This window comes from Diorhabda sublineata, chromosome 2 (genome assembly GCF_026230105.1).
Source record: "Diorhabda sublineata isolate icDioSubl1.1 chromosome 2, icDioSubl1.1, whole genome shotgun sequence".
NCBI lineage: Eukaryota > Metazoa > Arthropoda > Insecta > Coleoptera > Chrysomelidae > Diorhabda > Diorhabda sublineata.
Window position 1 is genome coordinate 19,996,126 of NC_079475.1, and position 27,812 is coordinate 20,023,937.

General features: G+C 30.6%; 2 protein-coding genes across 2 annotated transcripts; one reads left to right on the top strand and one right to left on the bottom strand.

The window, feature by feature from the left end:
* Nucleotides 1-1,320: 1,320 nt before the first annotated feature.
* Nucleotides 1,321-8,132, top strand: LOC130453084 (uncharacterized). Its single transcript, XM_056792676.1, has 3 exons — nucleotides 1,321-1,407; nucleotides 4,881-5,012; nucleotides 7,913-8,132. Exons 1-3 carry the CDS (start codon nucleotides 1,356-1,358, stop codon nucleotides 8,119-8,121), a joined length of 393 nt encoding a protein of 130 aa, XP_056648654.1. The 5' UTR covers nucleotides 1,321-1,355; the 3' UTR covers nucleotides 8,122-8,132.
* A 3,524-nt stretch (nucleotides 8,133-11,656) lies between these two features.
* Nucleotides 11,657-27,621, bottom strand: LOC130440446 (uncharacterized). The gene is made up of 8 exons (XM_056773589.1): nucleotides 27,383-27,621; nucleotides 26,600-27,327; nucleotides 24,654-24,817; nucleotides 24,374-24,587; nucleotides 17,957-20,763; nucleotides 16,455-16,786; nucleotides 13,420-13,578; nucleotides 11,657-12,599 (listed from the first exon to the last, which is right to left on the bottom strand). Exons 1-8 carry the CDS (start codon nucleotides 27,495-27,497, stop codon nucleotides 11,731-11,733), a joined length of 5,388 nt encoding a protein of 1,795 aa, XP_056629567.1. The 5' UTR covers nucleotides 27,498-27,621; the 3' UTR covers nucleotides 11,657-11,730.
* Nucleotides 27,622-27,812: the final 191 nt, after the last annotated feature.

The window sequence follows — 27,812 nt, forward strand, 5'->3', positions numbered from 1 at the left end:
ATTGAATTGATCGTAACTCTTCCTGTATATACGTTACAAAAAACTCCATTTAGTACTGAATCTTTTGCTAATCGATCAGCTGTTTCATTACCATGTATTCCAACATGTCCCACTCAATGTTACTGATCCTCTTTTTTTTAGGATTGACAACTTCGGTCTTGTTTTGGGAAAACGACAGTCCATGATTCTCCATCTAGCTCTTAACCACCCGCATTACCTGATTCAGTTTGAATCATACTGGCTCCAGATTCCCAGCAGTAATAAGTGTTACTACATCATCAGCAATTTCCACTAACAACGACTCTTCCGGTAACCATTGCCTCAATAAATTGTCGTATACGATATTCCAAAGATCCGGTCCAAGTACTGAACTTTGACCAGCTCCTGTTGTTCCTTCCATTCTGTGCTGTCCCTCCGTGGTCTCATACACCAGATTTTGGTCCCTTAAGTAACTGTCCAAAATCCTAAGAAAATACATGGGTATTTCGAAATTGTTCTCCAACACTACCTTGCCGAATCAATATATTTTATTTTTTTCAGATAGTTCTAAATAAATTATATCTATTCTTAAGTTGGCTATTACTTACTATTTTGGTTGTATCTTACGTACTTTAATTGTGTAAATAAATCTTTATAAATACTGTGGCATTCCGAAGATTCCTGTCTAATCCAAAATCGATCTATTATCTCTTCCACAGTCATTACGGTATATTCTCGTTGGCTTGAGAACCATGTAAATGTGCTATTTATTACATGTTTAAGAATAATGTCACTAGTGTTAATGTCATTAACGCAAAAGATCCATAAATTTCTAAATAGAAATATTTTACTCTGAATGCCCCATTTTATTTCAGTTTAAATGCATTTTAAATGCAACTTTATTAAGTTTGTCTGTATAAAATAATCATTCTATTACTTGTTTATAAATTTTTATTTTCACAACTGTGAAAGCAGCAGCAGGTTATGGCTCATAGAATAAAGAGGTTATCCAAGAAGAAGAATTTCCTAACCTACCTCAAGCCAATCATTGAAATACCACAGTTTATAACTTCCATGTGCTATTAAACTATGAAAATGTACATTGTATTGATACGATCGTAGTAGTACTAACCCAAATAAAAGCGAAAATTGAAGAAAACATTTAAATTAATAGGAAAAATTAGATTGGACTGTATATGAATATATATTTTGTTTAAATTAATGAAATTAAATTTCGACGAAATTCAAAATCACAGATTCTTCCAATATAAAAATAACTTTGTTTATTTTTCCACGTGGAAATAAAATTAGAATATATCGGTAGTCGCTTATCAACCTTAATGAAACCAACTAAATAAATCAGATATTTTAAAAAGATGACTAGGTGTGTATATATCTTGTTGATATTCGTTTTAACATTTTCTTGCGGTAAGTATACATATAAGATAATTACTGTACTTTGTGTTAAAATTACATGGGATTCAAATAATATATATTTAGAGTATACAGGCTCCGCAAGATTTTTAATTGAAATAATTAATGGATGCAATCAAATTCGACCATGTGAATATGTCCTTAACTTCTCTTAACCTCACTCAACTTTGTAAACATTTGTATTACGATTCAAAAGATTGGTATACCTGCGCAGGTGGATGGGAACGTTTCGTCCATGGGAATGGACCAGCGCCAGATCTAAAATCAATTCTTTCGAGAAACACCGTCGGTGTGCCTGTCGGTTGTTTTCTGTTTGTCTCATTAGTACTTGAATATTTGATTTAAATTAATAAATGATTTAATAACTCACCTTCAAAAAATCGCCTGAAGTTTCTTTCTTGTATGAGTTACCATTGCAAGTATATTTTTTCGTCGTTTTCAAAATATAGTTCAAATTTCTATTCATTTAGTAAGTTAATTTTCACTATCTTTGTATTATTCATCTTTAAAATAATAATGTCATCACCTGCGACCGGTACAACAGAATCTCTTCAAATACGCTACCGACGTTGGTTAACCTGCACAGGCAAAACTAGCCTCTCCAGGAAACCCTAACGTGTATGGCTTACTTAAGATTCTTTGTCATAACGTCACATTAAACCCACAAATCCAATTTTGTGATGACAGGAATTACAACAAGCGTGATGTTGTCAAGAGCAATGGTCTTATTAAAATGGGCATTGCTCTGAGCATTCCCGAAAATCATATTCATGACCACGGTCTTTCCCGTTCCACTTGGTCCACAGCGTTTTAATCGTAAACACAAGTAGAATGGATTATGAAGCTTTAAGATGTTATGTCACAATTTGTTAGTCATTGAGTTTTTAAGTGGAGCCTTAACGATTTGGCATAGGATGCTCTACGTAATCAAATCTGTCAGACTGTCTTCTGTCACCACAAATACACATTTCATAGTAAAATGTAAACAAATAACATAATGACAAATAATGTAGTTGCTTTCATGTAAACAAATTTATGAGATGAATAAACTGTGAGTAGCACAAAATAAGAAACGGACCTCAAAAATTGAATCGAAGCAATATATGAATTTAGAAAAAAAGAAATATTAACTGGACTTAATATGACCATAGTTCTTGTCAATATAAAACCTTTCTTAGGATGCTGCAATTTGGATGTAACAAAATTGGTTTATGTGGGGCAAATGAAAGTAGACCGACCTATTCTTTGTAGAAGAGTCCTTGAAGTAGATTGTCCCTTTCTATGTGGAAAAATCCCTGTGTCTGCCCACTTCTCTCATAAAATATTGGTTGATTCATTAAAACATAGCGTCAAATCAGGTCATTTTTTACAAACACGAGTGAGGTTGGAATGAATGTAGTTAGAGTGGTTTGAGCTGCAACCATAAATTCACGGGAATCCAAGTTGAATTAGATTTTCAATACTTGGGAAATATTCATTCCAAACTGCTGTAACTCTACAGAGATTAGCGTTCAACTTAAAAATTTCGCCTACAACTTTTTATGTTGAAGAAATGGGAATTTCTGCAGTCATGGGTATTAAGTGGAATGTAGGCTCATACAATTCAAAATTAGTGTTGGTTGTATTACATAGTCGCCATATTGTAAATTTACAGTGCTCAAGATGAGCGTTCCATTTAAAACGTCAATTTACAACGCCCAAGATAGTTGAATTGAAATTTCAGCGAACGGGGACGTGGGTTTGAAATGGTATGTTATTTTTCACACAACATTGGAGGTTAGTTGTCGAAGCCAGGCGCTTGTCCTGGTATAAGTATCATTATAAATTCCACTGACTCAATTATAAGCTTTGTTTGTAATACCAAATTGATTTCCAAGTAATCCCTGACGACTCGTTCCGTAAAACACGCATCCAAAGTGAGTTCTGGAACAATTGGAATAAATATTAACAAAATATGAAGTAATTTTATCTATTACGTTTTTTATTAATTGTGAAATCTTTTGGAGGATAGTGAGAAGTACATCTGGAAATATCAGAGGACAAATATTTATTAATTTTTGTTTACTAATCACTTAATATAAGTAAATAAATCTTTTCTAAGAAACGGATCCTTCGGATTTATCGCTAAAAAAATCTTTTGAAGATTTGAAATTGACAAAATAGGGATAAAAATATACTTTTGATATACGGTACATAACCTCACTTGTGGTTTTAACGCTCTCAATACGATTTTTTTCATTTTAATAATTCATAAATTATTTGTAACACAAAATATTTATTGCTAATTTAGTTTGACAGGATAAATAAATATTTAATTAAATGATGATATTATTTATTGATTATTGCAAAATAGTAATTGGACACATTGTCCCAATAGTATTGGTGAGTGGGTCGTATGTGTCCCAACAGTATTTTATGATAGTAAAATAGTGAAGCGTATAAAATACATGTTTTATTAAAAGTAAAATAAATACTTCATTGTTAGTCAACATTTCTTTTTTATTGTATTTATACAAGTTAATCAAGAATGAGTGATCTTTGACCTCTTTTCTTTTAGAAATCAGCACATCGTACACATTATTTTCTTGAATTTCCCGGAATAGGTAAATAATCCCCAACATGAATTTGGTTCTATTTGAGAGAAGTCCAGTAACACTATTATCCCATTTTTTTGGATAGAAAATTCTTAAAAACTATCACTTACATACTATTACACTTAATAAGTAAAATAAATTTATGAATAGTGACACGTGTCTACTTTTTGCCAGCAGCAGCCAGGCTGAAGAATTTTTATGTAAAAGAAAAAAAGCAGACAGCAAACAGCACTAAAGCAGACAGGTTTGGACTTGTTTACGAATCTTACTTTACTTTTGCAATAAGGTATATCAGCATAAAATGACAAGTACTTACAAAAATATATGCACATTTTCAGTCAACATAGCACAAAAATCACTGTTTCTAGCTAACAACCTTGCTACTATCAAATAATAAATCTGCGGGAAATTACAATTTTTTATTACATGAATTCAATCTCTATTGTTATAAAAATCAGGATGTTATAGTCTACCTAACATACCAAATATACTGTTTATACCACCACTACACCAACACTGACAATTACACTGTCTGACACGCGTTTCGATAACCAAGTACCTACCTTCAGTCTCTGAAGACGATAACTTGGTCAGACAGTGTAATTGTGAGTGTTGGTGAAGTGTTAGTAAAAACAGTGTGTTCAGTATGAATATCGCCAACGGTTCCAGAAATTCCAACTTATCTTACATACTGTTAAGAAATATAGTTCATCTTATTTATGAGAGATAAATCATCTTGTTTCCCGGCTAGAGTCTTCATAGCTCTGTTATTGGTTTCACAGTCACGTTATACAATGTTTCGATTCAATTTTATTTAATTCAAAAGGTTTATAAATAACACATACATTTAAAACATGTGTTTCGTGTTTTCAGACTTTGTGTATACTTTGCAATGCTATACATGCATGGAGAAATTGAGAGGTAATTGTTACTATGGCTACACAGAAAACATGAAAACATTAAACTGTTCTGAAAGCACCGTATGTGTCACATATCAGTCTGAAAGTAAGTTTTAAGAAGTAACTTTTCAATAGTATTTTGAGGGTATCTGTTCATTTTACTTTTTCTTGAACATTAAAATATTTATTTTTCTACGACCGTGCGTTTTAACCCACTTTCCCGCACGCATTTTAGTTTTGAAAGTGTCACTTTCCCGCACTAGTGCTATGACAACCCAAGCGTGTAATTATTACTAAAACGTCAAAGTTGTTCAAAACGTCTTGGAAGTGACCGAATAAGTGCAATCTTCTTCTAAATTAAACTACATTAAACCGTATCCGACACAATAATATTAATGGATTCATCCGACAAAGAACTTCCCGAAGCCATTTTGAAGGCTGCAAATGAAGCTAATTCCGAGCTGATACCTGCCAAATCCAGACTAAAGTATGAGAAGCAATATGACCATTTTGTTACATGGTATAAGGAGAAGGGGGCCAAAACTTACAAGGAAGAGGTATTTCTGGCGTATTTTTCAGACCTAAGTAAGGTTTTGAAATCTATACATTACATTATGGTCCCGCTATTCGATGGTAAAAAGTTTCTCTGTGCTATAAATGACTTAAAACTGTTGCCGTCACCGTCATCGTCATCTTTATGCGACCTGCAACCGATGCCATCCTCACCGACGTCATCTACCTTCCAATTGAAACCAAATAACTCCACTGGGCCGGCAATTCTTACTAGTCTACAGAATACAACAAATTGTGTTTTCAATATTAATATTTATAATAATAAGTAGTTTTTAGTTAAAATTTTGTATATGTGTGCTGGAATAAAATAATTTTTGAAAAATGGGTTGGTATACTTTTTTGTATATATGGTCGTAGAAAAAATAATGTTCCTAACTCATGCGTAAAGTGTCTTTCCCGCACTTGACCGCTTGCCCGAACTCTGCTCCGCGTCGTTCGGGACAACTGCAGTCGCGTGCGGGAAAGTATCACTTTCCGCACTTGTTAGGAAAATAACTATTTCCCTATAAGAAATTACACTACCGCAACGATTATAACAACATTTGTATCTCTTCAAACAATAACAATAAAACAAGTCACTTTTTACAAACCCTAAACTTACGTTGCAGTGGAAGTTGGTTTGGTCAAAAATTAAAATGAAAAATAATTCCGACACTACATGTTTCTAGGGAAGGGCATAAAATATCGAAATATTAAATTATCGACATTTTTTCAAAAAATAATGAATAAATTTTTTTATCTTGAAGTATCGATAGTCGAGTATCAAATTCTTCATTTTTTTAACAAAAATCACATGTCTATTTTCTAAATTAATAAATAAAACTGAATAAATTAAATATTTGTTCATATTTTTTAACGTTCGAATAATTTAACAATATTTTTGGGTAATCACACCGTAAAGTAAAAATATCGATAAATCAAAATATCGATATTTTTTTATACTGCATAAATGTTTTAACCTAACCTTTATACAATGTAGAGCGCTCAAGAAGAGCGATTCATTTATATTTATAGCTTTCACCTACAAATTTCTATGACTTTTTACGTTAGTTCAATAGGGATTTTAGAGGTCTAGAGCATTGGAATGTACCAATAAAAGTATATAATAAAATGAATTATCTTAGTGTGTATATATTTCTTGGACTGTTAAAAAATATTAAAATTACAGATATTTATTTTAATAGTTTTCTATTGCATATAAAACATATTTCATACATTTTCTTTTTAAAAACAGGTTTATAATACACCAGCAAATTTCACATGTACTTACGTATGATCATTTAACATTTTCCCAAATTACTCAACGATATTTAAAATAAAAATGTCTTGTGGTTTGGTTATTAGAAAATAAACCATGTCTTCGTGGAATCCGAATCCTCGTTCTTACTTGACCCTTCACGTCAGGATTTGAAGGAATTTGAGATTTATTATAGTGAAAAATTATTTTTGGGGGCTATTGACACGATTTTTTTTTATTTACTGCTACTATTAATGTCAAGAATCAATTATGTCACACCAATTTTTTACTTACCAATTATCTTTTGTGTTAATTCTTTATAGTTTTAGGTAGGTATAAAGTTGGGAAAGTGAAATTGGAATTAACAATATGTCGCATTCTACCCATAAGCCAACAAATCCCAATACAAAATCAACATAACGACTTAAGGATAAGAAAAATTCAGGCTTCGAATATAATTTGAAAAAACAGTTTTCAACCATAAATATTCTATTTTGAGATAGTTGCCTTTTTAGGTTAGAATTACTGGAGCTTTTTTATATTTTATAGCTCATTTTCAATCTGCTTTTTTAGCAATAATATTACTATAGAAGATGTTTTGAGGAAGAAGTTGTCCAATGACATTTTTTTTAATGCTTAAGTCTGGTAAATCAGATGATCGTTCTCTCTTTATCCTTCTGGTAGTGGTTCGTTTAAGCTATTGACGTGTTCATTTTGATGACCGGGTAACTTTCAGTAATAGCTTGTACGTAGAGAGTGTATTTCCTTTTCCACTGTGTATTTTCAAATTTGTTTGATCTTGATATTAATTTTGAGTCCTGATATGAACCTAATTCTTGATTTCGTTTTTTGGGGAGACGGAATTATTACACATTGTAATACGGGGACATTCAATAATTTTTGTTGGGGAGGCTATGTAGATTCAAGTTGACTTTTATTCGTTGGTAAACCATTTTTCCAAGATGTTGAGATGTTATGGAAAACTTAAAGCATAAAAGTCCTACGGAAGGATTTGTTTGTCATGTCAAGTTAATAATAGTTTATTGATTGAGACTAGTGAATTTATCTTTATTACAAAACTCCCAAACAAAAAATATCAACCAACAAATCAATAAAAAACCAGGATTCGAATTCGGCGGATACTTAATATTTTGTGCAAACCTTTAATGCAATAGATTGTAATTTCTATGTTTTAGCTACTCAAGGATCTCATTCATATGTATCAACAACGAGAGGATGCGAAAATCGGGATATATGCAATATCATCAATGAAAATAAACCCAGCACATCCAAATCAGTTTCTGTTCTATGTGAAACCTGTAATACAACTCTTTGTAACAGAGCTTTCATTAAATCCTCATATCTTATAATTATAGTATTATGCATAAGCTTGGCTAGTATATAATAAGGATACAAATCACTTAATCACTTTCGCTATTTGTTTAAATTGACAAAAAATAAAAATAATTGTACTTTAGAATATATAAAAATAAAGTTATATTACCTTCAATCACCGTATCTTCCCCTTTTCTTTTAAATATTACAGCTAGCTCAAGAAATTATCAAAGTCGGTAGAGTAGGGGTGGGTAAATATAAAGTGGTAAGTACTTTATGAACTACGTTTCTATAGTACTTCTAAATAGTAAAAATATCAGGAAACTATGATATATTTTACACATTGATATACCCCAAGTGGTACCAGTTGGTATCCAGCTGTCAGTTTAAGTATAATAACATACGGGGTGTCAGGTGCCAAAGTTAGGATTTAAAATCTATATAACAAAAAAACTTCAAAAAATGTGCATTTCTAGTTTTAATCAATATGAGGTACACAAATGCAGGTTTTATTTTTTAAAAATTACACATCCAAATTTTAGCCGTTATATCGGACACAATCTTGGAACCTGGCTTCGATATTTGTCGTCGAGATGCCATTGACTTCGCGATATTTTCTTTCAGTTCAGGAATTGTCGCCGGGCTTGATTCGTACTTTACTTTTGAGATACCCTCTTAGAAAAAAGTCTATAGGGGTAAGATCCGGGGACTAAGGAATGTCAAAACAGCTTATCAATTTGCTAGGCAAGAAATCACGAAGCAATGTTATGGTGTCCCTAGCAGTGTGTTTAATTTATTACTATAGAATTTATAGCTTGTTGGTCATTACTACCCGGTTAGCAGTATATATGGAGTTGTTTGTAATACTTGGAGAAAAGTTATTTAAGTATAACCATAGAATGAATTTAAGGAATGTAACAGTTGAATTAAGGCCTAAAACAACGATATATTTCACATTTTATTAATACTTTATTTATGGGTAATAGAAACTTTCCGATGATTTTATGTGGCTTTATTGGTATATTAGTCACTTAAATTTCTAAAACCTCTTATTAGAGTTTATTTCCAAAGATTCTGAATATAATTTAAAAGTAAATAATAGTTCGTAAAACAAAAAGCTTTCAATTTATTAATTAAATCCTACGTAGTTCACTAGAAAATGTTATGAGCTTCAGTCAAATTTTTTAATAAATCGGATCAAAATTGGCTAAATAATTGTGGTGGTAGTGTAAAAAAAGTTATTTCGAGAAAATCGCGAGTCATATGGAGACATAATTATAAAATAATATTATTGTAATTGCTTACAGGACAGTTCCCACATTATATGCTTTCAGGTGTTTGAGAACATTTTTTATATTATCAGCAGACATGTGTAGACATCCTGTTAACACAATAATTATATATTATATCATTTTACTTTATTCAGTATTCTTGTTTCCTTTTTATTTGTTAAACAATTCTAGAATAAAAAACAGTCTCTGTTCTAATCACCAACTGTTCAGAATCATTAAGATTGAAAAATTTTTTTTAAAAAAGTAACTTTTTACTTTTTGAAATTTAACTCGCATTTAAAGTTTGAACACGGGACTAAAAGCGTGATTCAACGGTCAAACTGACGCTACACTAAAACACTAACACGAATACAGTTCACAATCTCACTAGTGCCACCCATAGGTAGCCATGTGTACTATTTACTAGTCGCTAATGGATATCTGACGCGGCTAAGCGTCTGATGCTCATAGCTCAGAGAAAATTTTTTTTTCGAATACTCATTTCAGGACGTCATTTTCACATACCCTACCATTTTAGCTAAAAAAAAAGATAATGACATTTTGAAATTTTTACTGTGGTGTTACCCCTTAAATAAAATGTGATGAAGAAAAGTAACATATTTTTTCATATGAGCAATCAATTTTCAAATTGATTTCAATCAAAATTTCAAATAATTTTTTACCCTAGTCGAGTCCACTATGAACTAACGTTTATGAAAATCTGGTTAAGTGGTAATAGTACGGCAGCTAAGGGGAGGATCTCGTAGGCATTCATACTCCCCTCAGTTTTAGAGCGTTTTCTAATTTTTTTTGACGAGGAGAATCGATTTTTCGAGGGTGCCGAGCCCAGATCTGGTTGAGTAATTTATTTTAAACAATTGTTTATAAAACTATAACTCTTAAACAAATAGATATATGAAAAAATTAGAAATAAAAAAGAATTGTTTTAAAACATCTTATTTTAAACGTTAAACGATTAAGCTACAAAATGAGATGTGGTGGTCCTTTTAAATATTATCTATTAAAAAGTTACTGAAGTTTGAATGTACAAATTTTCATTAAAAAAGCACCGTAGTTTGTATATATAAATATATATATATATATATATATATATATATATATATATATATATATATATATATATATATAAAGTATATAAATCTAAAAAAAAACGAGATGCACCTTATAGTAGCTTAAAGTGCTAATCAATACGAATATTTTGACCACTTCCAATTATGTTTTCGATCCCGAGTTGTAAGGTTATGCAGGTTTTAAACTGCGCGACCAGAGCCTAAAGTGCATGTTCACGTTTACTTTTTTATGGTCTCAAAAATATAGTAGAAGTAAAAATCATGTTGTAAATAAAAATATATCATTATTTTTCTAAAATAATACTGTCAAGAATAATTCCGATACAACACACTATTAAAAATTATTAGTTTGTTTTATGAATTAAAAAATAAATATTTATAAGGTGCAATAGAAAAATGAAATAATAAATATATTATAATATTAATATATGTATTTTGGAGAACATGAAAAATTCATGTTTTTCATTCATGACTTCAATTAAGTTACTGTAAAGAAGAAATCGGGGGCTCGGCGCGGTTTAAAACCTACATAAGTTTAAAACCAAGGATCAAAAACCTAATTGGAAGTGGTCAAAATATTCTAATTGATTAGCACTTTAAGCTACTACAAGGTGCATCTCGTTTTTTAATATTTATATAACCTCTAAACACTTATAAACAAATTTCGGTGCTTTTCTTTATGAAAATTTGTACATTCAAACTTCTGTAACTTTCTACGTCATGTAGGAACCAAGTAATGACCAATAAAGTGGGAAAAAATATTCATTTTTGCAAAAACTATACAGGCCTTTTTTGTAGATCTTTTTAAAACAAACCTTTTTTATTTGTAGCTTTTTTCATCTCTTTTTTTTCAAAAGATATAGCTTTATAAACGATTAAATTGCTTATAAGAAATTACTCGACCAGATTTGGGCTCGGTATTCTTGAAAAATCTATTCTACGCACAAAGGAAAATGCTCTAAAGCTCAGGGGAGTATGTAACGGCTACGGGACCTCCCTAGGTGCCGAAGTATAAAGGTTAGTTCACTAGTGAAGTTATATCAACATTTTACTTTCATTGCGCTCTGTAGCTAACATTTATTATCAGGAAATGTTAGTGGATGCTCAAAATAGCAAATACAAAAGACCCGATATCATTGTATACAATACAAATTCTTCATTCTTATTTGATGTGAATGAAGACTTTACTCCACAAATTATGACTTTTTTCAATTTAAAAGGTCTTTTAGAAAGAAAAAACTAGTTCCTGAAAATACGTTGTATAAAAGTTTACATTTAATCACTTAAAAAACAAAGGAGTTTTTTACAACTTATTTATCAATTTGTGATTTTTTGTGAGTTACCCTTAGGTACTGTCGTTTTTTTGAAATTTATAACAAATTTCCTTAGATTATAATATTTATCTACAACATCTAACTCATCAACGTTGAAATAATCACAGCCATATTTATCTAAATAATTACTCAAAGAATCGTTAACTTTACCCAATAAAACATTGTAGAATTCATTGGCAAGTAAACAATTAAATTTACTCTGCAATGCTATTAAAATTTCAAATAATAACAGTTCGCAGTTTACTGCAAGCACATCATAAAATTCACTGAAAATAACATTTTTTACCATTGAATAAACTGTAAAATAAGTATGTCTATCTTGTTTGACTCTTATAATCTTATTAACAATTTCTAAATTCTTTTTAATCAACAGACTATTGTTATTATTTTTAGAATGAGCTTTTAAGAGATTGTTGATGTCGATAAAGACTTGCACTAAGAAAGAATAACTCTCACACAAAACTTTAATACCTAAAGGTATATCACAAATCACTTTAAACACGTCCAATATCAATAATTTAGTATCTAGATCAGACACAGTACTAGAATATAATTCTGAAATTAATTTAAATGCCATTGAACGCATGAAATCGGTGAAATCTTTTTCTGTTCTCAATCCATCTATCAAAAGTTCCAAAATGAAATTTCTGTGTTCTTTAAAGTTGACATCGGAACTATGTAGGAATGTGTACAGCTCAGGAACTGTGCTGAAATCCAGAGAAGATTTGGCTGTCAAATGTTGAGATAACGGTACGTACATTACGTGATTCGGTTGAGTTAATATTAGTGCCATTCTTGCTAAGTAAATTGCAGCAAAATTGTTTAATTTGAAGTCCGGCAAAAGGGCTGTACCTAAAATTGAAGTAATAATAATAAGACAACGTGCAATGCAACAAGCAATATATCTTGATCTAAAGCATGTAGTACAGGTATTGTTTTTGTATGTTCGATAAGTGGTCTGTATTTAAGTGGGTTTTTTTTATTTTCTTCGTTAACTATTGTTATTTTGTTTCCAAATGAAAAACGATAAATGTATGAGACGTTTTTATTAGATATTAAAGGATGTTGATTGATGATAACTAGATGTTTAAAGGATCGTTACAAGGGTATGGAAACTCGTTGGTGCAGGAAGGGAAAATGAATCGTAGCATCCTCTTTTGGTTCTTGAGCATAACTGATACGTTTATAGATTATTAATGTCAAATTGTTGTCTGACAACTAAAACGAAAGGATATAAATTTTTACTAATCTATATTATATACATACAAGCCAGGATTTAATTTGGGGGGGGGGGGGGGGTTGGTATGAAGTAAATAAAACAACAAAAATATACTTATATTTGATATCTATATATCCATCGGAAAAATTACGACATAGGTATTTATAAAGTTCTTAACTTTGAATGAAAGGGTTAAATTAATTTCGTTCTTCTGCGCTAAATCTAAAACCATTAAAGAAGAAATCTGACTTTGAATTTAGCGTCTTATATATTGTTATTATCGTTTATTTTTATTTCAAAATTTTATCATTTTCAAGTTTATTACAAAACAGCAAGAAACAATTAAAATCATGTGACAATCATATTAAACAATTAAAAGGACCTCCAAGAATACATGATGACACACAGGATAGTTAATCGAAGAAGACCGTAAAATAAAGAAAATAGCGTTACCTTTACAAACAGCTTCAATGTATCGAATCCACAACAAATTATCTTTACCAGTTTGTCGTGCATCCACATGATAATGTAACCTTGCCAAAACGTGACACGCAGCTTGTCTGATTTCTTTGTCGTCACTACTTAACCCGACTACTGTTAGACTTAAAGCACCTAAAGTAAAATAGATTTAGTAATAATTATCAAGATTTGTAACATATAATTTTAATAAGTAAAAATTTTTATTGGATAGTTAATTCCTAAAAATAGGATGAGGATACTAATGAAATGATGACAGAATTACTCCTCAACACAGTGTTACCCACTCTCGAGTCTTAGTCTCCAGTCTTCCATTTATGTTGGAAGAGTTTCACAAATCTCGGAGTCTTGAGTATTCTTATTTTTAATTAACATAAATTTGTTGAAAATTAAGAAATTTGAAGTATAACCATTAATCTGTCTTAAAGAAGAATCGCAAAGCTCAACTGTTAATATTGGAGCTTATTCAGACACTTTATACAGGGTGTTTCGGAATAGCATTCCAATCTCTCGGGAAATGATTCTATAGGTGAATATGAGGAAAAAAATTGGTATAAATATAAAATAGGTCTCAGATATATTACATAGAACATCGTCAAATGTATAGTTACTTACACAATTTGCTCATTTTTGTTTTGTTTTAAATTCAGTAAAATAAAGATATTTTCAATTTACATTTACTTTTTATTGAGGTTATATGTACACATCATTCGCTTCAGAATTAAATTTTCTGTAAGTATTATTTGAAAGTTTAATGCATTTTTTAGGTATTTTACTAAGAACGTGAAAAAAGTGTATTTTCGAGTTGAGTTACTTGTATTTTACGTCAATTAACGTAAAAACTATCACAGAAACAGTATCATGAAACTTTGTATACATATTCTGGGAGGTACTAGAAGTAACATAGTATACTTTTTATTAAAGAAAATATTTTTTAGAAAGATAAAAAAAATTGTCAACAAATATCAACATTTTTTTTTTAATTTGTACATCTACAACCATAATGTTCAAAATGACCACCATTCACTTCTTGACAATAACAGAGGCGATTTTGGAATTCTCGTACAACATTTTGTATGACCTCAGGGGTTATTTTGTTAATTTCTTCCCCTATCCTAAGTTTTAAATCAGAAATATTGTCTGGTCTATTAAAATATTCTTTAGATTTTAAATAATCCCATAAGAAGTAATCGAGAAGAGTCAAATCTGGGGATCTAGCCAGCAGTCGATCGTTCCACGTCTTCCAAATCCACCTATTGAGAAAAACCTCGTTTAAATAATGTTTAATTGTACGTGCTGTGGAGCTCCCTCTGTCTTCTTGGTAGTAAATAGAACGATCTATCTCATTTGGATGATTAACATCAGGAAAAAGTCTCTGTAGTGTAGGTACAAAAAATCTATATAAACCTCACGATTAACTGTGTCCTTAAAAAAATAAGGGCCAATAATTTTATTGTTAATATCAACTCAAACGTTCACTCTTTTAGGATCCTCACACATCCAATGAGGAATTTCTCTGTTCCAATATCTACAATTCTGTTTCTTAACTTTTCCGTTTAAATGATTATCAGAAAAAATTATTTTGTTTACGAACTGCAAATCTGCGTTTAGTCTATCTATCATCAATTTACAGAATTCTTGCCTTCTATCAGGATCATCTAAATTTAACTCCTGAACCAATTGAACTTTGTAAGGGTGGTATTTTTCTTTAAGCAAAATATTCAAAATAGATGATTTAGTTAAATCATTGTTGGAGATAAGTTCTCGAGTTGTCTTATCCGAATTTGCCTCAAGAAAGAACTTTTTTTCAGCAGTAAATTGATCATGTCTACCTGGTCTTTCGATATTTATTACATGTCCGGTTTCACGAAACTTTTTTTCAATTTTGCTGTTTCTTTAAAACAGGGTGGTGCTGGAGAGGAACAATATTTTCATATTGTAAATGATCAAATTAATAATAAATATTGACCTGTTTCAGGTTTATTTCACATAATACATAATAAGGCTAAAATTGACTTTATTCCTTATATATGGCCCGCACTGTATATTTTTCCATTATAACGAGTTTCTGGTATCTTTTTGGCAACACTGTTTTTAACAGATTACGCGTGAATCGTGTCTTGTGTCATTGTCAAACTTGTTCAGTTTGGCCTATAATTTAATCATGAATCGACTTACAAACCAACAGCGCTTGCAAATTATTGAATTTTACTATCAAAATTCATGCTCGGCTCCAATTTATGGGCAATTTGGTCGGCCTACTGAGGGAACTATTCGGAAGCTTGTGACTAAATTTCGAACCCAGTTTACACTATTGGACATTAAATCACTAACACGCAAACATACAGTGAGGATCGAAGAATTTTAAGGCTGAATCCGCCAGTGTTATTGATGACCGTGGAAAATTTTGCGAAAGGATTTGAGTGTAAAACCTCATAAGATACGGCTGGTGCAAGAATTGAAGCCACACGATCTCCCACAACGTCTAACATTTGGTGAATGGTCGCTGGCAAAGTTGGAGGGAGATCCACTTATTTATCGAAAAATAGTGTTCAGCGACGAAGATCATTTCTGGTAGAATGGATACGTCAACAAGCAAAATTGCCGCATCTGGAGTGAAGGCCAACCAGAAGCATTGCAAGAGCTACCAATGCATCCCGAAAAAGTCACTGTTTGGTGTGGATTATGGGCCGGTGGCATCATCGGGTCGTATTTCTTTAAAAGCGACGATGGCCAGAACGTTACTGTGAATGGCGAGCGCTACCGTGTGATGAATCACGATTTTTTTTGCCCAAAATTGAAGAATTGGACATGTCCGACATGTGGTTTCATCTTCAAACATTAACTTATACCGATAGTTCTATCGATTACAATAAAGATTTCATCAATTTTTTCAAATTTTTTGTGGATTTTTTCAAAATCAAATCCTTTACCTTTTAAAAAATCACTGATTATATGTTACTATCGAATGAACTTGTAAATAAAATGATTGTTTTTAAAAGAAAATTTACCTGATCTGGTGAATTTGTATGTTTGAACTTGTTGTTCGGGAGCTAATAGTTGACTGAATAAAGGTAATAAAAACAGTAAGTCGTAGCTATTTATATCATCCAGTGTTAAAAGTTCGTTTTCATCTGAACGTAGATGTTGCCTTAGGGGATAGTTGGTAATTGTAGAAATGACTAAATTTTCTTGAAGAATATCGAGCACATCACTCATCTTGGGCTGTCTCCACAAGGCGTTTTCTATTTGATATCTGACTGAATAATGAGTAGCTGCTACTTTACCCCACAAAAACGGTTTAAATTCATAGAAATTGGTTTGCTCAGCCCTAGATTCGTACCTATAAACACAAAATTATATGAAAAAGTATATCGAGACACGGATAGTCGTTGCATACTAGAACTAGAATTATGGAGATGTTGAGGTTTACAGCAATTTGAAAATGAGAAATATTTATTAAATAACTAATCCAAGCTTATTGAATAATACAATAAGAATATTCTAGTCTGCCTGATGATGGAAAGAATCCTTTCCGTAAGCTTTGCAGGAATCTCACTAGTTTTGAAATAATATATCTAGACAAAATTATGCCAGTAAAGAAATCCCAATTCAAATAATTGATAAAATTTTATGATGTTTGAATTAATCAGTATTGAGAGTAACAAATCTATCATTAAATTATATATGTGAACGAACGAGTACATAAAAATTTTTTTTGTTTATGAGTGTAAAGAAATGTTGGTCGTTTTGACGATCCTGCGAGATGTAATTATTTTTGTTGCCAGGATCATTTTATTGTAAGTAAAATTCAAATTTAACTTATTTTAGTATTTTATAGCAATGAAGTATTATTATGCTTTTAATTTTTAACGTAATTATATAATAATGTAAGTACTTAACCTATAAAAGGTTTATTCACTTTATACTTATATATAGAAAAATATTTTATTTATACGTAACTAATAAATAAGAGCTGTATTATAACAGCACAAGTTACGTTGCCGGCAACGATAGCCCCGTGATCATCAAGCAGGCAACTGCTCAATGTTTTATGTAGTTGAAAATTTGAAATTTTTGGGATTTTCAATTAAATATTTACATATTATTTTTTAACTTTTAAATAAATATTTTACTTTCTGACATTCTTTCATATCAAGAGCTGATAAAATAAAAAAAAATATACTTTTTAAAAATTGCAAGTACTCTATTGAGTTTATTGTAAATTTGAAACTTTTGATTGTTGCAAAACTTGCATAAGTATAGAACAACTTTTATTAATTAGATAATAAATATTTCAAGGTGTAATAAATCTTGTATTGTCGAAAAAAGTTAATTTTGAAACGAAAAGATTGTTACAATTGTTTTTGAAGCCATGCCCACGAATCACTGAACTAAGTTAAAAAATGATTCAGTAGTCTTAATGTTTTAATAAGGTCAACCAATCATTGGTTATCCCGAAGATACATCACAAAACTGATAATGAATAAAACCCATATAAACTCCTACTTACATTTTTAGAATTAGTAGAATAATTCTATCAGTTTTATTGACCAAACCTCTGTAACTTGCCAATAAAAGAGGAACATATCGTCTTTCCATAAATTCAGGCCAAGTCTTACATAAAACTAAATATAAACTCATTATTTCCGTTTTCGTTTGGTTGTTTTCGCCCAAAACAATTTCCAAAAATTCCGAGTGAGAAGTCAACATATCAAGTAGAAGTTTACTATCTTCTTTATCCAAATTAGTACTCAATATTTCTAACAGAATTGTTAAAGCTTGCAACAGTATGGGTCGTCTAGAAACGCCGTATTTCAAACAAAATTTGAAATATAATTTAACCGTTTCATTTCTTGACGTATTTTTTAAATCTTTATCGGTGAGTTTTTCCTTAACAACTTTCAGAAAATCGAAAAATACTTTTGTAGTTTCCAATAGCTTTATGATATCGTCTTCAGTGACTACAGATTTTTTGAATAAATGTATTTGTAAATGTATGAAAGTCATTATTATATTGTTTATATGTTTGCTAGTTGGATCATCTTCTAAAACTTTGAAACTTACTGCTTTTAACATATGGACATGGAATATTTCAATGGAATCGAATTTTTGTAATTTTTCAAAAAATTGTTTGCAACTTTCGATGGGCATAGCCAAATTTATTAGAGTTAATAAACCTTGATAATTTTCATGAAAGTGATGTCCGACTTTTTGAGGTTTTTGCAATGTTTTATTCATAGAAGTAACAACAGATTCATAAATTTGTTTTATTAAATCTGTATCTACATCTTGTTTAATATAAACAGTCAACAAAGGCAATAATAAATTTTTCTTTTCGCAAATGAATCCTAAATTTTTTTTGATATATTTAATGTAAATAGGATTTTTCTCCAACAAAAAACTAGCCAATTTTATGTTATCCTTATTTAAATCCTCAAGTTCAATAAGCACTTTGAATAAATGATTATTAACACAATTTAGATTATGAGGAAATGTTTTAAAATAATTTAATAATGCTGAAGATAAAACACCGATGTTTTGTTTAGTTTTTGCTAAGAAAACAACGTATGCAATCAATCCTGAAACGGTTTCATCTTTTAGTGGTTCTAAATTTGTGTTAGCACTGCAAATATTTGTAAACGTCACCAAACTATAATTCAAAATATCTACAATTAATTCATGCCTACTGTAATCTTGGTAAGATTGAGATACTTTGACTAGTATAGTTAAACACTCATTATATCCTAATCCGTATACCTGTAAAACAGATTTCAGGTCCAGAGATAATTGTTCGTATTTTTTATGTTTAGTGAGAATTTTCATTATTGCTTGTAATAATTTTTCTCTATATACATTTAGAATTAAATCAGTACTACAATTTTGTTGTACAGTAAACTTCGTTAAATTTATCAACATATTTGTAGTGCAGCTTTGAGATGTTTGTTTTTCAATATGCAGAAAATTTGTATTGAATACAAACGCAGGATGACATAAAATCCTTTCGACTATTTGTATTTTCAATTCGCTCTTCTCTAATATATACTTTGCGAAATATTCAAATTTATCTGCTTTTTCTATAGTTAAAAGATTATTATTCACATAACAAGTTATGTAAAAAATACCAGCATCCAGTATATTTGTTGGTAAATCAGAATAAACATTCAGATTGGTATTTGTCAAAAAATCGTCGATATTTCCAGATAAAAATTCATTACAGAATTCTTCGAAAATGTGTAATCTTCCTTTTAATTTCTTCAATACCACAATTTCTTTACAATCTATCCAACTTGAAGCATAATTTTTAAAAGACGTTGGTAGTATGTCAAATTTATTAATAATAGTGACGATAGGTGCTATTTGAGTTTGTAAATGCAGTAAATTCATTAAAACAAAATTCACATAGCATTTAAAAGATTTAGTGGTTTCATTATCGGATGAATAAGATAATAAACCAAGTACCATGGGGCTTAAATATCGATGTTTTATAATGTATTTTTCTGTATCTGTTTGTAGCAGAATACTACTGTAGTGATTTTCTCTTCCTGTATTGGACTGCACAGATGTTAGTTCTTCTAGAAATTCTACAAGTTTATCGTGAGTTATATTTAATATTTGTACTAAAATCTCCCCTAAATTAGGATCCAATTGTTTCAAATGTAAAATGCCATTTATCCAAATATTTATTTCATAATCACAACCATCGAATATACCAGTTGTTTTAAATAACTTATTGATTGCATTCAATGTATCCTTACTAGCATTATTATAATATATTTTGAACAAAAGAGGTACTACAAATTGGAACATTTTGGAATTTATTGTGAATTGGGATTGAGCTACATCAATAAACACATTAATTATTTTTACCTGTAAAATTTCTATGGATTCTTCTGTCTCATTCAACTTTTCAATTCGAATTAAAAGATCGGACAATTCACTTTCATTGTTGTTCAAATTGTCTAATAAATCGGGTGCGATAATTTTATAGTGATTAAATATGTCAAAGATAATTTGTAATATTTTAATGCTTGAAAATGGTGAGTTCTCATCTAATATATTCCAATTTTCTAATACTGACTCAGCGCTTGGAAAATGTTTTGACAAATGTTTGCTCAACAAAAATTTAAATTTCTTTCGTTTCTCATCCACCAACAGATTATTTGAAGCAATAATATACTGTTGCAAAGATTTAAGCATTTCTAAAAGTAATAGTAGTACATATTGTTTAACCGAACAGTTTTCGTAGGAATTATTTTTAGGAAGTATTGTATTTAATACTGGTAGAGGTACAATGAGGCACTGAACTATTTGGAATAACTAAAAAAGAAACATATTGTGTTAAGTATTAGAAAAAAAAATTATAAAATATAATTAGTTTGTAAGAATTCTACAACTTATTTATTATTTATAGATATAGCTAACAAATAAATCATATGATCGATGTGAACATATAATATTTTGTACTGTAACTCAATATCAACGCTTATTGGTTGAAATAAAGAAATTTACCATAGGTATAATTTTTGAACTGATGACAATGACTCAAAGATTTTTTTTTTTCGTGGCTTAATACCCCAATTTGTGTTAGTATACGGAAGTCCTTATTAATCACATCTCCAAAAGTCTTGCCCCTCCCTGTTTATTTAATAAAAAAACATTTTTAAATTTATAAAATGTGTTCAATCTTATACTTCAGTTAATAAGAATTTATGGGGAAAAACATTAAATTTTATTATCCAAGAATATACAGTAAACCAATTAACGAAAAATTTGCAAAATATTGAAGTGTAAAAATTTTTATATTGAGAAAAAAAATATAATGTAATAAAAAAAAAACAAATTAATAGTTCATATGACCGCCTCTTCTTGCAATCAATTTTCCAACGCGTCTCAGCATCCCAGGAATCAAGTTATCAATAATATGGTCAGCCATACTGTCCCACTGAAAAATGAAATTTGTTCCATATTCATTACGCAAGGATTGAGCTATCGGTCTTTTCGGTATGTTTTCAACGTGTATGATACCTGACATTGTTCACTCAATGACAATAAGTGGTGTACGGATATATACCCCCCAAAACATTACGGATCCGCCATGTAGGTAAAATTGAGTCGTTCCTTTCTACCTGAGCCTCTCCAGACCCTTTCCCACCGACTATCACAGTGGAAACCAAATCGGGACTCTTCAGAAAAAAGAACGTTACGTCATTGTTGTAAAACCCAATTCCTGTGCTCTTGATCCCATTGGAGACGAGCAGCTGTGTGTCGTTGTGAAGGTCTATGCACCATTAAAGGTCTTCTTGCCCTTAGATTTGATGAATGTAACATCTTTCTGATGGTACTTCTTGAAACTGCCCTAAGGTATGTTTGCAAATAGTGACTTCGAGCGACCGTTACCGTTATAAATCGGTTTCTTCGGATGAAATTAGCTATGTAACGGTCTTCTCTCTCTGATGTAACTCTGGTGCGACCTGTGACCGGTCTTTGTGCAACGCTACCAGTTTGGTGGAAAAGGGCCACGATCTGCCTCACCGCAGTCCGTGACATATTCAGACGAAGGCCAATGTCGTGATTAGATAAACCTTCATATTACCCGGCATTTTCAACAAATTTTTAATGAAGTCGCTGTCAAGTTGAATCGTTAAATCTGATTTCTTTTATACAAAAATTCATATATTTACGTACGAAAATAATTTTTTGGTACGATTTGTTTTTATTTTAATGATAAGGTGTCACAGAATTAAAAAACAAAAAATGGGGTCAATATATAGATAAACTTAAAAGTTTACAAAGGGGGCAAAGACTTTTGGAGATGTGTGTATTTGAAGTATTGACAAAATAATAAGTTTATAAAATTCTGCATAAAAGAATTTTATGATTTACTACGGTCAATATACTTTAAGATATAACCTCCAAGTTTTGTAAGTAAAAATTGTTAAAAATGAAATAGAAATCGTTCAACCAAGGAATGTAACACTTCAATTTGAAAATGACCCAATCTATTATATCCAAAACATTGGCTTGTTGTGAAGACTCCAGTAGTATCCAAAGAAGGGTGTGGTGGGTAATTAAAATATCTTTTGTGAATATAGACATTACATTACTTTGATACAAGCAATGAACTGCACTACACAAAGAAATTTCCCGTAGGTGTATAGGCATACTAAATACGCTGTTTTATACAACCACTACACCAACACTCACAACCAATCGTTTATGGCTGAACTGTTCATGGGTCATTTTGAAAAGCAAACCAGTCAGGAATTTCAGTATTTCCCCAGAATATTGTACAGGTATATGGATGATATTTTGCCATATTCAATACGAAGAGCTAAACTCAAAATATCCATCTATTAAGTTCACCTACAAAATGGAAAATAATGGACTAGTATAAGGCTACAATATGATGTATTTAGGAAAAACACGTGCAGGTGCATCTCGGCTTATTATTTTCATTATATCCAACATAAGATGACCAGTCTCCATTTCCTGGTACATCCATACATTCCACTTACCATCGAAAGATACAAGAAGGAAAAGTCCTTTATTAAGTATGTAGCTGTTCTCAAATGTTATGATAAAAGAATTGTAAATTAGGCTTAATAAATCTCTATGTGAAATCACTTTTTTCCAAACCCAAAATCAAAAACAAGAAAAAATTGCTATAATACCTTTCAATTATTTTTATACAAAAGGATTGGAAGGAATATTCAAAAGAATGGGTTTTAAGTTGGTTTATAAACCCAACAATGCATTAAAATTTCGAAAAGAGTGGTATTTATGAAATTAGTTTTGGTGATTGTAACCGAAAGTATATTGGGCAGACTAAGATATCCGTTATTGTCCGGTTTAAAGAGCACATAGCTCATTTAAAATATGGACGATCACGCTGTCAGTCATAATCATGACATAAATATTAATAATGTAAAATTGTTGAAAAATGTATCCAACAATAAATTGTTGGATGCATTTGGAAGCATTGAAATTGTTAAATGTAAGAGTAGCTTAAATACGGATAAAGAGCCAATTCCTTACAGCCCAATCTATAGTTCAGTAGCCAAGGAATAAATGTGAAGATTTCCGCCAAGCAGGTTTTCATACTGGTAGGAAAATTTAGTATAAAACAGATAAGTTATTATGTTTTAGTTTACCTTCAGTCTCTGAAGACGATAACTTGGTTATCGAAACGCGCGTCAGACAGTGTAATTGTGAGCGTTGGTGTAGTGGTGGTGTAAACTGTGTGTTCAGTATGAACACCCCCCCCCCAACAGTTCCAGAAATTCCAACTTAGATAATAATAGACATTAGTAAAGTTATAGTGCAAAGAAGGTTGCTAGTTGTTGAACTAAGTCTGGCGAACGATTCACCAAACACTTGTTGGAAGAATTTTTTATGGTTTATGGCATTAGTTTGGAGACCCGTTTGGAGTTAGTTGTTATTATACAACTCCTCGATTTAGAACTGTATGTGGTAATATAGGTAACTATGAGGGAAAGGTACTAAATCACCTACAAGATGTCGAAATTTCAACTCTACTTTTGACTTGAACTCAACTCTATTCAACAATTGTGGGTTGAAATGGCTTGTAGGGTTAGTTACAGCACTTTCACGGAAGCTAGTATCAGCTTCCATTGAGGCTGGGTATTAATAGTCATATATCTTGTAAACTCTGGAGGCATTGGTAGCTGATGCGTTTCTTTCAGACTTATTTACAGTAGAGTAACATTCTAAGATATTATATGACCTGTATATTTGGTAATATTACCATTTATAACATTTGCTCTTCCTACTATTACTGTTATCACAATCAAATCGAAAGCATTTTATTAAAAATAAATTCACTTCACACTTTTTCAGAATATGATGTCACTTATCTTTTGATTCTAAAGGAACAAACATAAGATTAATAATAGCAATTCCATTTTACCTGTATATCACTTAATTCCAGTATGCAGTATTTGATGCAGCTTGGCTGTAATTCTTTTATTAACTTAACAGCAAATTTCATTGCAGTTATCCATTTTGGAGATAATCTTGGTTCCAGAAATGGTTTCAAATTGCTCCATAACATTTTTGAAATATCTGGACACGCTCCACAAATTTTTGTGACTAATTCAGAAGCGTAAGAGTGTTCCCAAGGTCTAAAATTATTTAAACACTATTTGTTATCCCTTATAATAATTTACGTAGAAAATATTTGTGCTTACCTATCTAGACTCTCTAAAACTGTATACATTAAATTATTTTGATTCTTCTTTCCCAAACCTACTAAATGATCTTTAAAAATAATTCCATACTTGTGATTTGTACACAGCATTAACAAAAAATCATGGACACATTCATTAACTTTGGATTTTTCAATTTCGTTGACCTGAAAAATACAATTAATGTAGAAAATAGTGACAATTTAAGTATTACAGCGATATTCACTTAAATTTTACATTTATTCAAATTTCAGCTAAGTAGAGTTGGCAAATTACTTCAAAATAAAAAATTCCAGCTATGGCAGAAAGTTAGTAACTAAAGAAAGTTGAAAGGTACAAATAGTCTGAATAACGAAATAATTTTTTTTATTTACTAAATTTATTTACAATCTGTTTCTAAATAGAACAATAAGTAAACCGTGGGTGAAAGGTACAGAAAAATGACTTGTTGAATAGAACCCTGTGTTTTTTCCCTTAGTTGTATAGTTTATGCAACTACCCACCGGTTTTACAAAATATGTTTAAAAAATATAAATTGGCGGCGTTAGTTAAAAGATAAGAGTTAACATAGAGGAATTACATAATTAATATTCCTAATTAATTCAAAATTAAATATGCTGAAATATGATAGTAAACGTACAGTGGCGTTACTGGGAGAAGGGGGAGTAGGCCCTCGCCAGGCCTCTTTAAATGCGATGCCATCAAAATTGCTATCGACAATTTACGCAATTTTTGCAAGTGGATCCACAAATTTAGGGAAATAGACATTAATGAATGTACTGCAAAAGCCTACGAATTCATATAAAAAAGTAGTTGTGAGATTCCAATGACTTTTAAAGAGAAAATACTTCACAGAAAACAGAAAATGTTTAATTATGAAGCTGTAGATGAGCTTATTATTATTATATAAAAATGCAATCCTGGAAATGAAAAAAAAATCATGCCCAATTCTAATTTTTTCTGTGATGTTCTGTGAATGTTGTTAATTATTTTTACCCATTTGTCAATTCCAGTAAAAAGGCAAAATATTACTTTGATAGGATAACAGCACAACATATTCAGTAAACGGCAGATATCTTGATTTAGAAATAATACATTTTAATTATCCCATTCATCACAAAGATGCCTGGGATTATGGAGTGTATATAATTTATGAATTATTAAAAATATTATTGTAGATTAGGATTTTACCCCGATAGACTACCTCCAATACTTGAAATATATCATTCATTTGAGCACAGATGATATATAAAAAAATGCCTATATTGTGGTGATCAAAACAAAGAAATGTTTCTTGTAACAGGTATAAACACTAAACACATTTGTGTAAATATCAAAGATGTGAAGTTGTGTACACATATATGTGATTTATGTAATAATTAAACTTAAAATTATGGGCGTCAGTGCTCAATTGTAAACTTTATGAATTTTTTTTATGTTATAAAAAATACTTACACCACAATTTTCTGTTAATCTTATCAACTGTTTTTTGCAATATTTACATAAAATTTGGAAAATTTTTGGGACTTCAGTTCAAAATTGTGAAATATGATATAAAATGTGTGTAAGACAAATACTGACCACTAAAATATACATGTAATTGGGAACAAAAATCACAAGCAGTGATAGAACAGAACCAGGAATAGAACAAATAATAAAAGGGAAAAACTCATTGAAGCACTGAACTCCGTACTACAGTCCTTTGAAATCTCTAAAAAAACATCCAATATTTAACACAATTTTCAAAAGCATTGTCTTATATGGATGTGAAACGTAGCAGCTGACGTCAAGACTTAAATAAAGACTAATATCACTAGAAATGGACTTTTGACAGCAAGCAGTAGGAACTTCATAGCTTTAACATATTCCAAATATCACAATACAAGAAATGATTGGTCCCACAAGGTATAGAAAGCTATATACCAGATATGTATATTATAACTACTCACATTCACAATACTATTTTTCTTTTTATCTGCTCTAAATCCTGCAGGTCCCACCCAATTATATAAGTTGACTATATCCTTTACCACTACAGTGTTAAATGTTTTCATCTTGGCTGTTTTGGATACCAATGGATTTTCCAATATGAAATTCTTCATTGCTGACATTACTAAGCATAGTGTCTCCGCAGAATCAAATTTTAGTCCACTAATAATACTAGTAAAAAAACCTTTTTTCTCAAGCAACAGGGATAAAGCTGGATAATGTCCATCTACTAAGTAAGCTGTTAAAAATTTAATAAAATGATCTCTTGTACTATCTTTTTCACCAGTGTTTTTAGAAAGTAATTCAACATTCGCTGAATGGAAATTAATATGAATTAAAATATCTTTGGCTAAAATAGGAGAAAACGCAACCATGGCTGTAAGTAGCTTTAAGCAAGATTTTCTTTCTGGTGTGGTAGAGCTCAAATTAATCATTTTGTTCAATACAGTCAAATAACTTTTGAGTATATATCTGCAAGCTTCATATGCAGTACTTTGATACTGAGGATAATGAATATTTATCTTTAACAATATTAGAGTTATTATTTCAAAAACTATAGCTGGTGGTATTGAAGAGTCCACTTCCAAGCAATGCAGAAGTTCCAAACAGCTTCCACCAGATTCTAAATAGTCTAGTATATAATCATGGTCTTTGAAGTCTTTTATAATATGTAAAAATTGTTGCAGTGCTAAAAGAAGAATAATTAGTTATATGCCGTGCATTTATTTTCACTGTTTAATTACCATGTGAGCTGTTTGTGGTAAGTAGTTGTCTGAATTCTTTAGCTGAAAATAGTTTTTGTTTCTTTTCCATGTCAGTTTCCTCAACAGATGAGTGAATTTGCTTCTTTTTCTTCATGTTAATGTGGATTGAAAGGGACTAAATTTAATTTTAAATTTTTTTAAGAAGCGAATATGAAAATGAGATTAAGTTTAAATCAAAACGTGCACAACATAAACATAACCTAAAACAGGTTGATAATGTTGACATTAGATCTAACGTAAAGACGATGCCAGATTTTAATATTTATCGTGAGATCTAACGAGTTCATGTTCAATCTCACGATATGACGATATTTATTCTTATTCTCATGATTTTTTGAAAATATACATATTATATCAATAATACTTCAGCACCTCTGACATAAATGAATAACAGAATTATCATTGAACT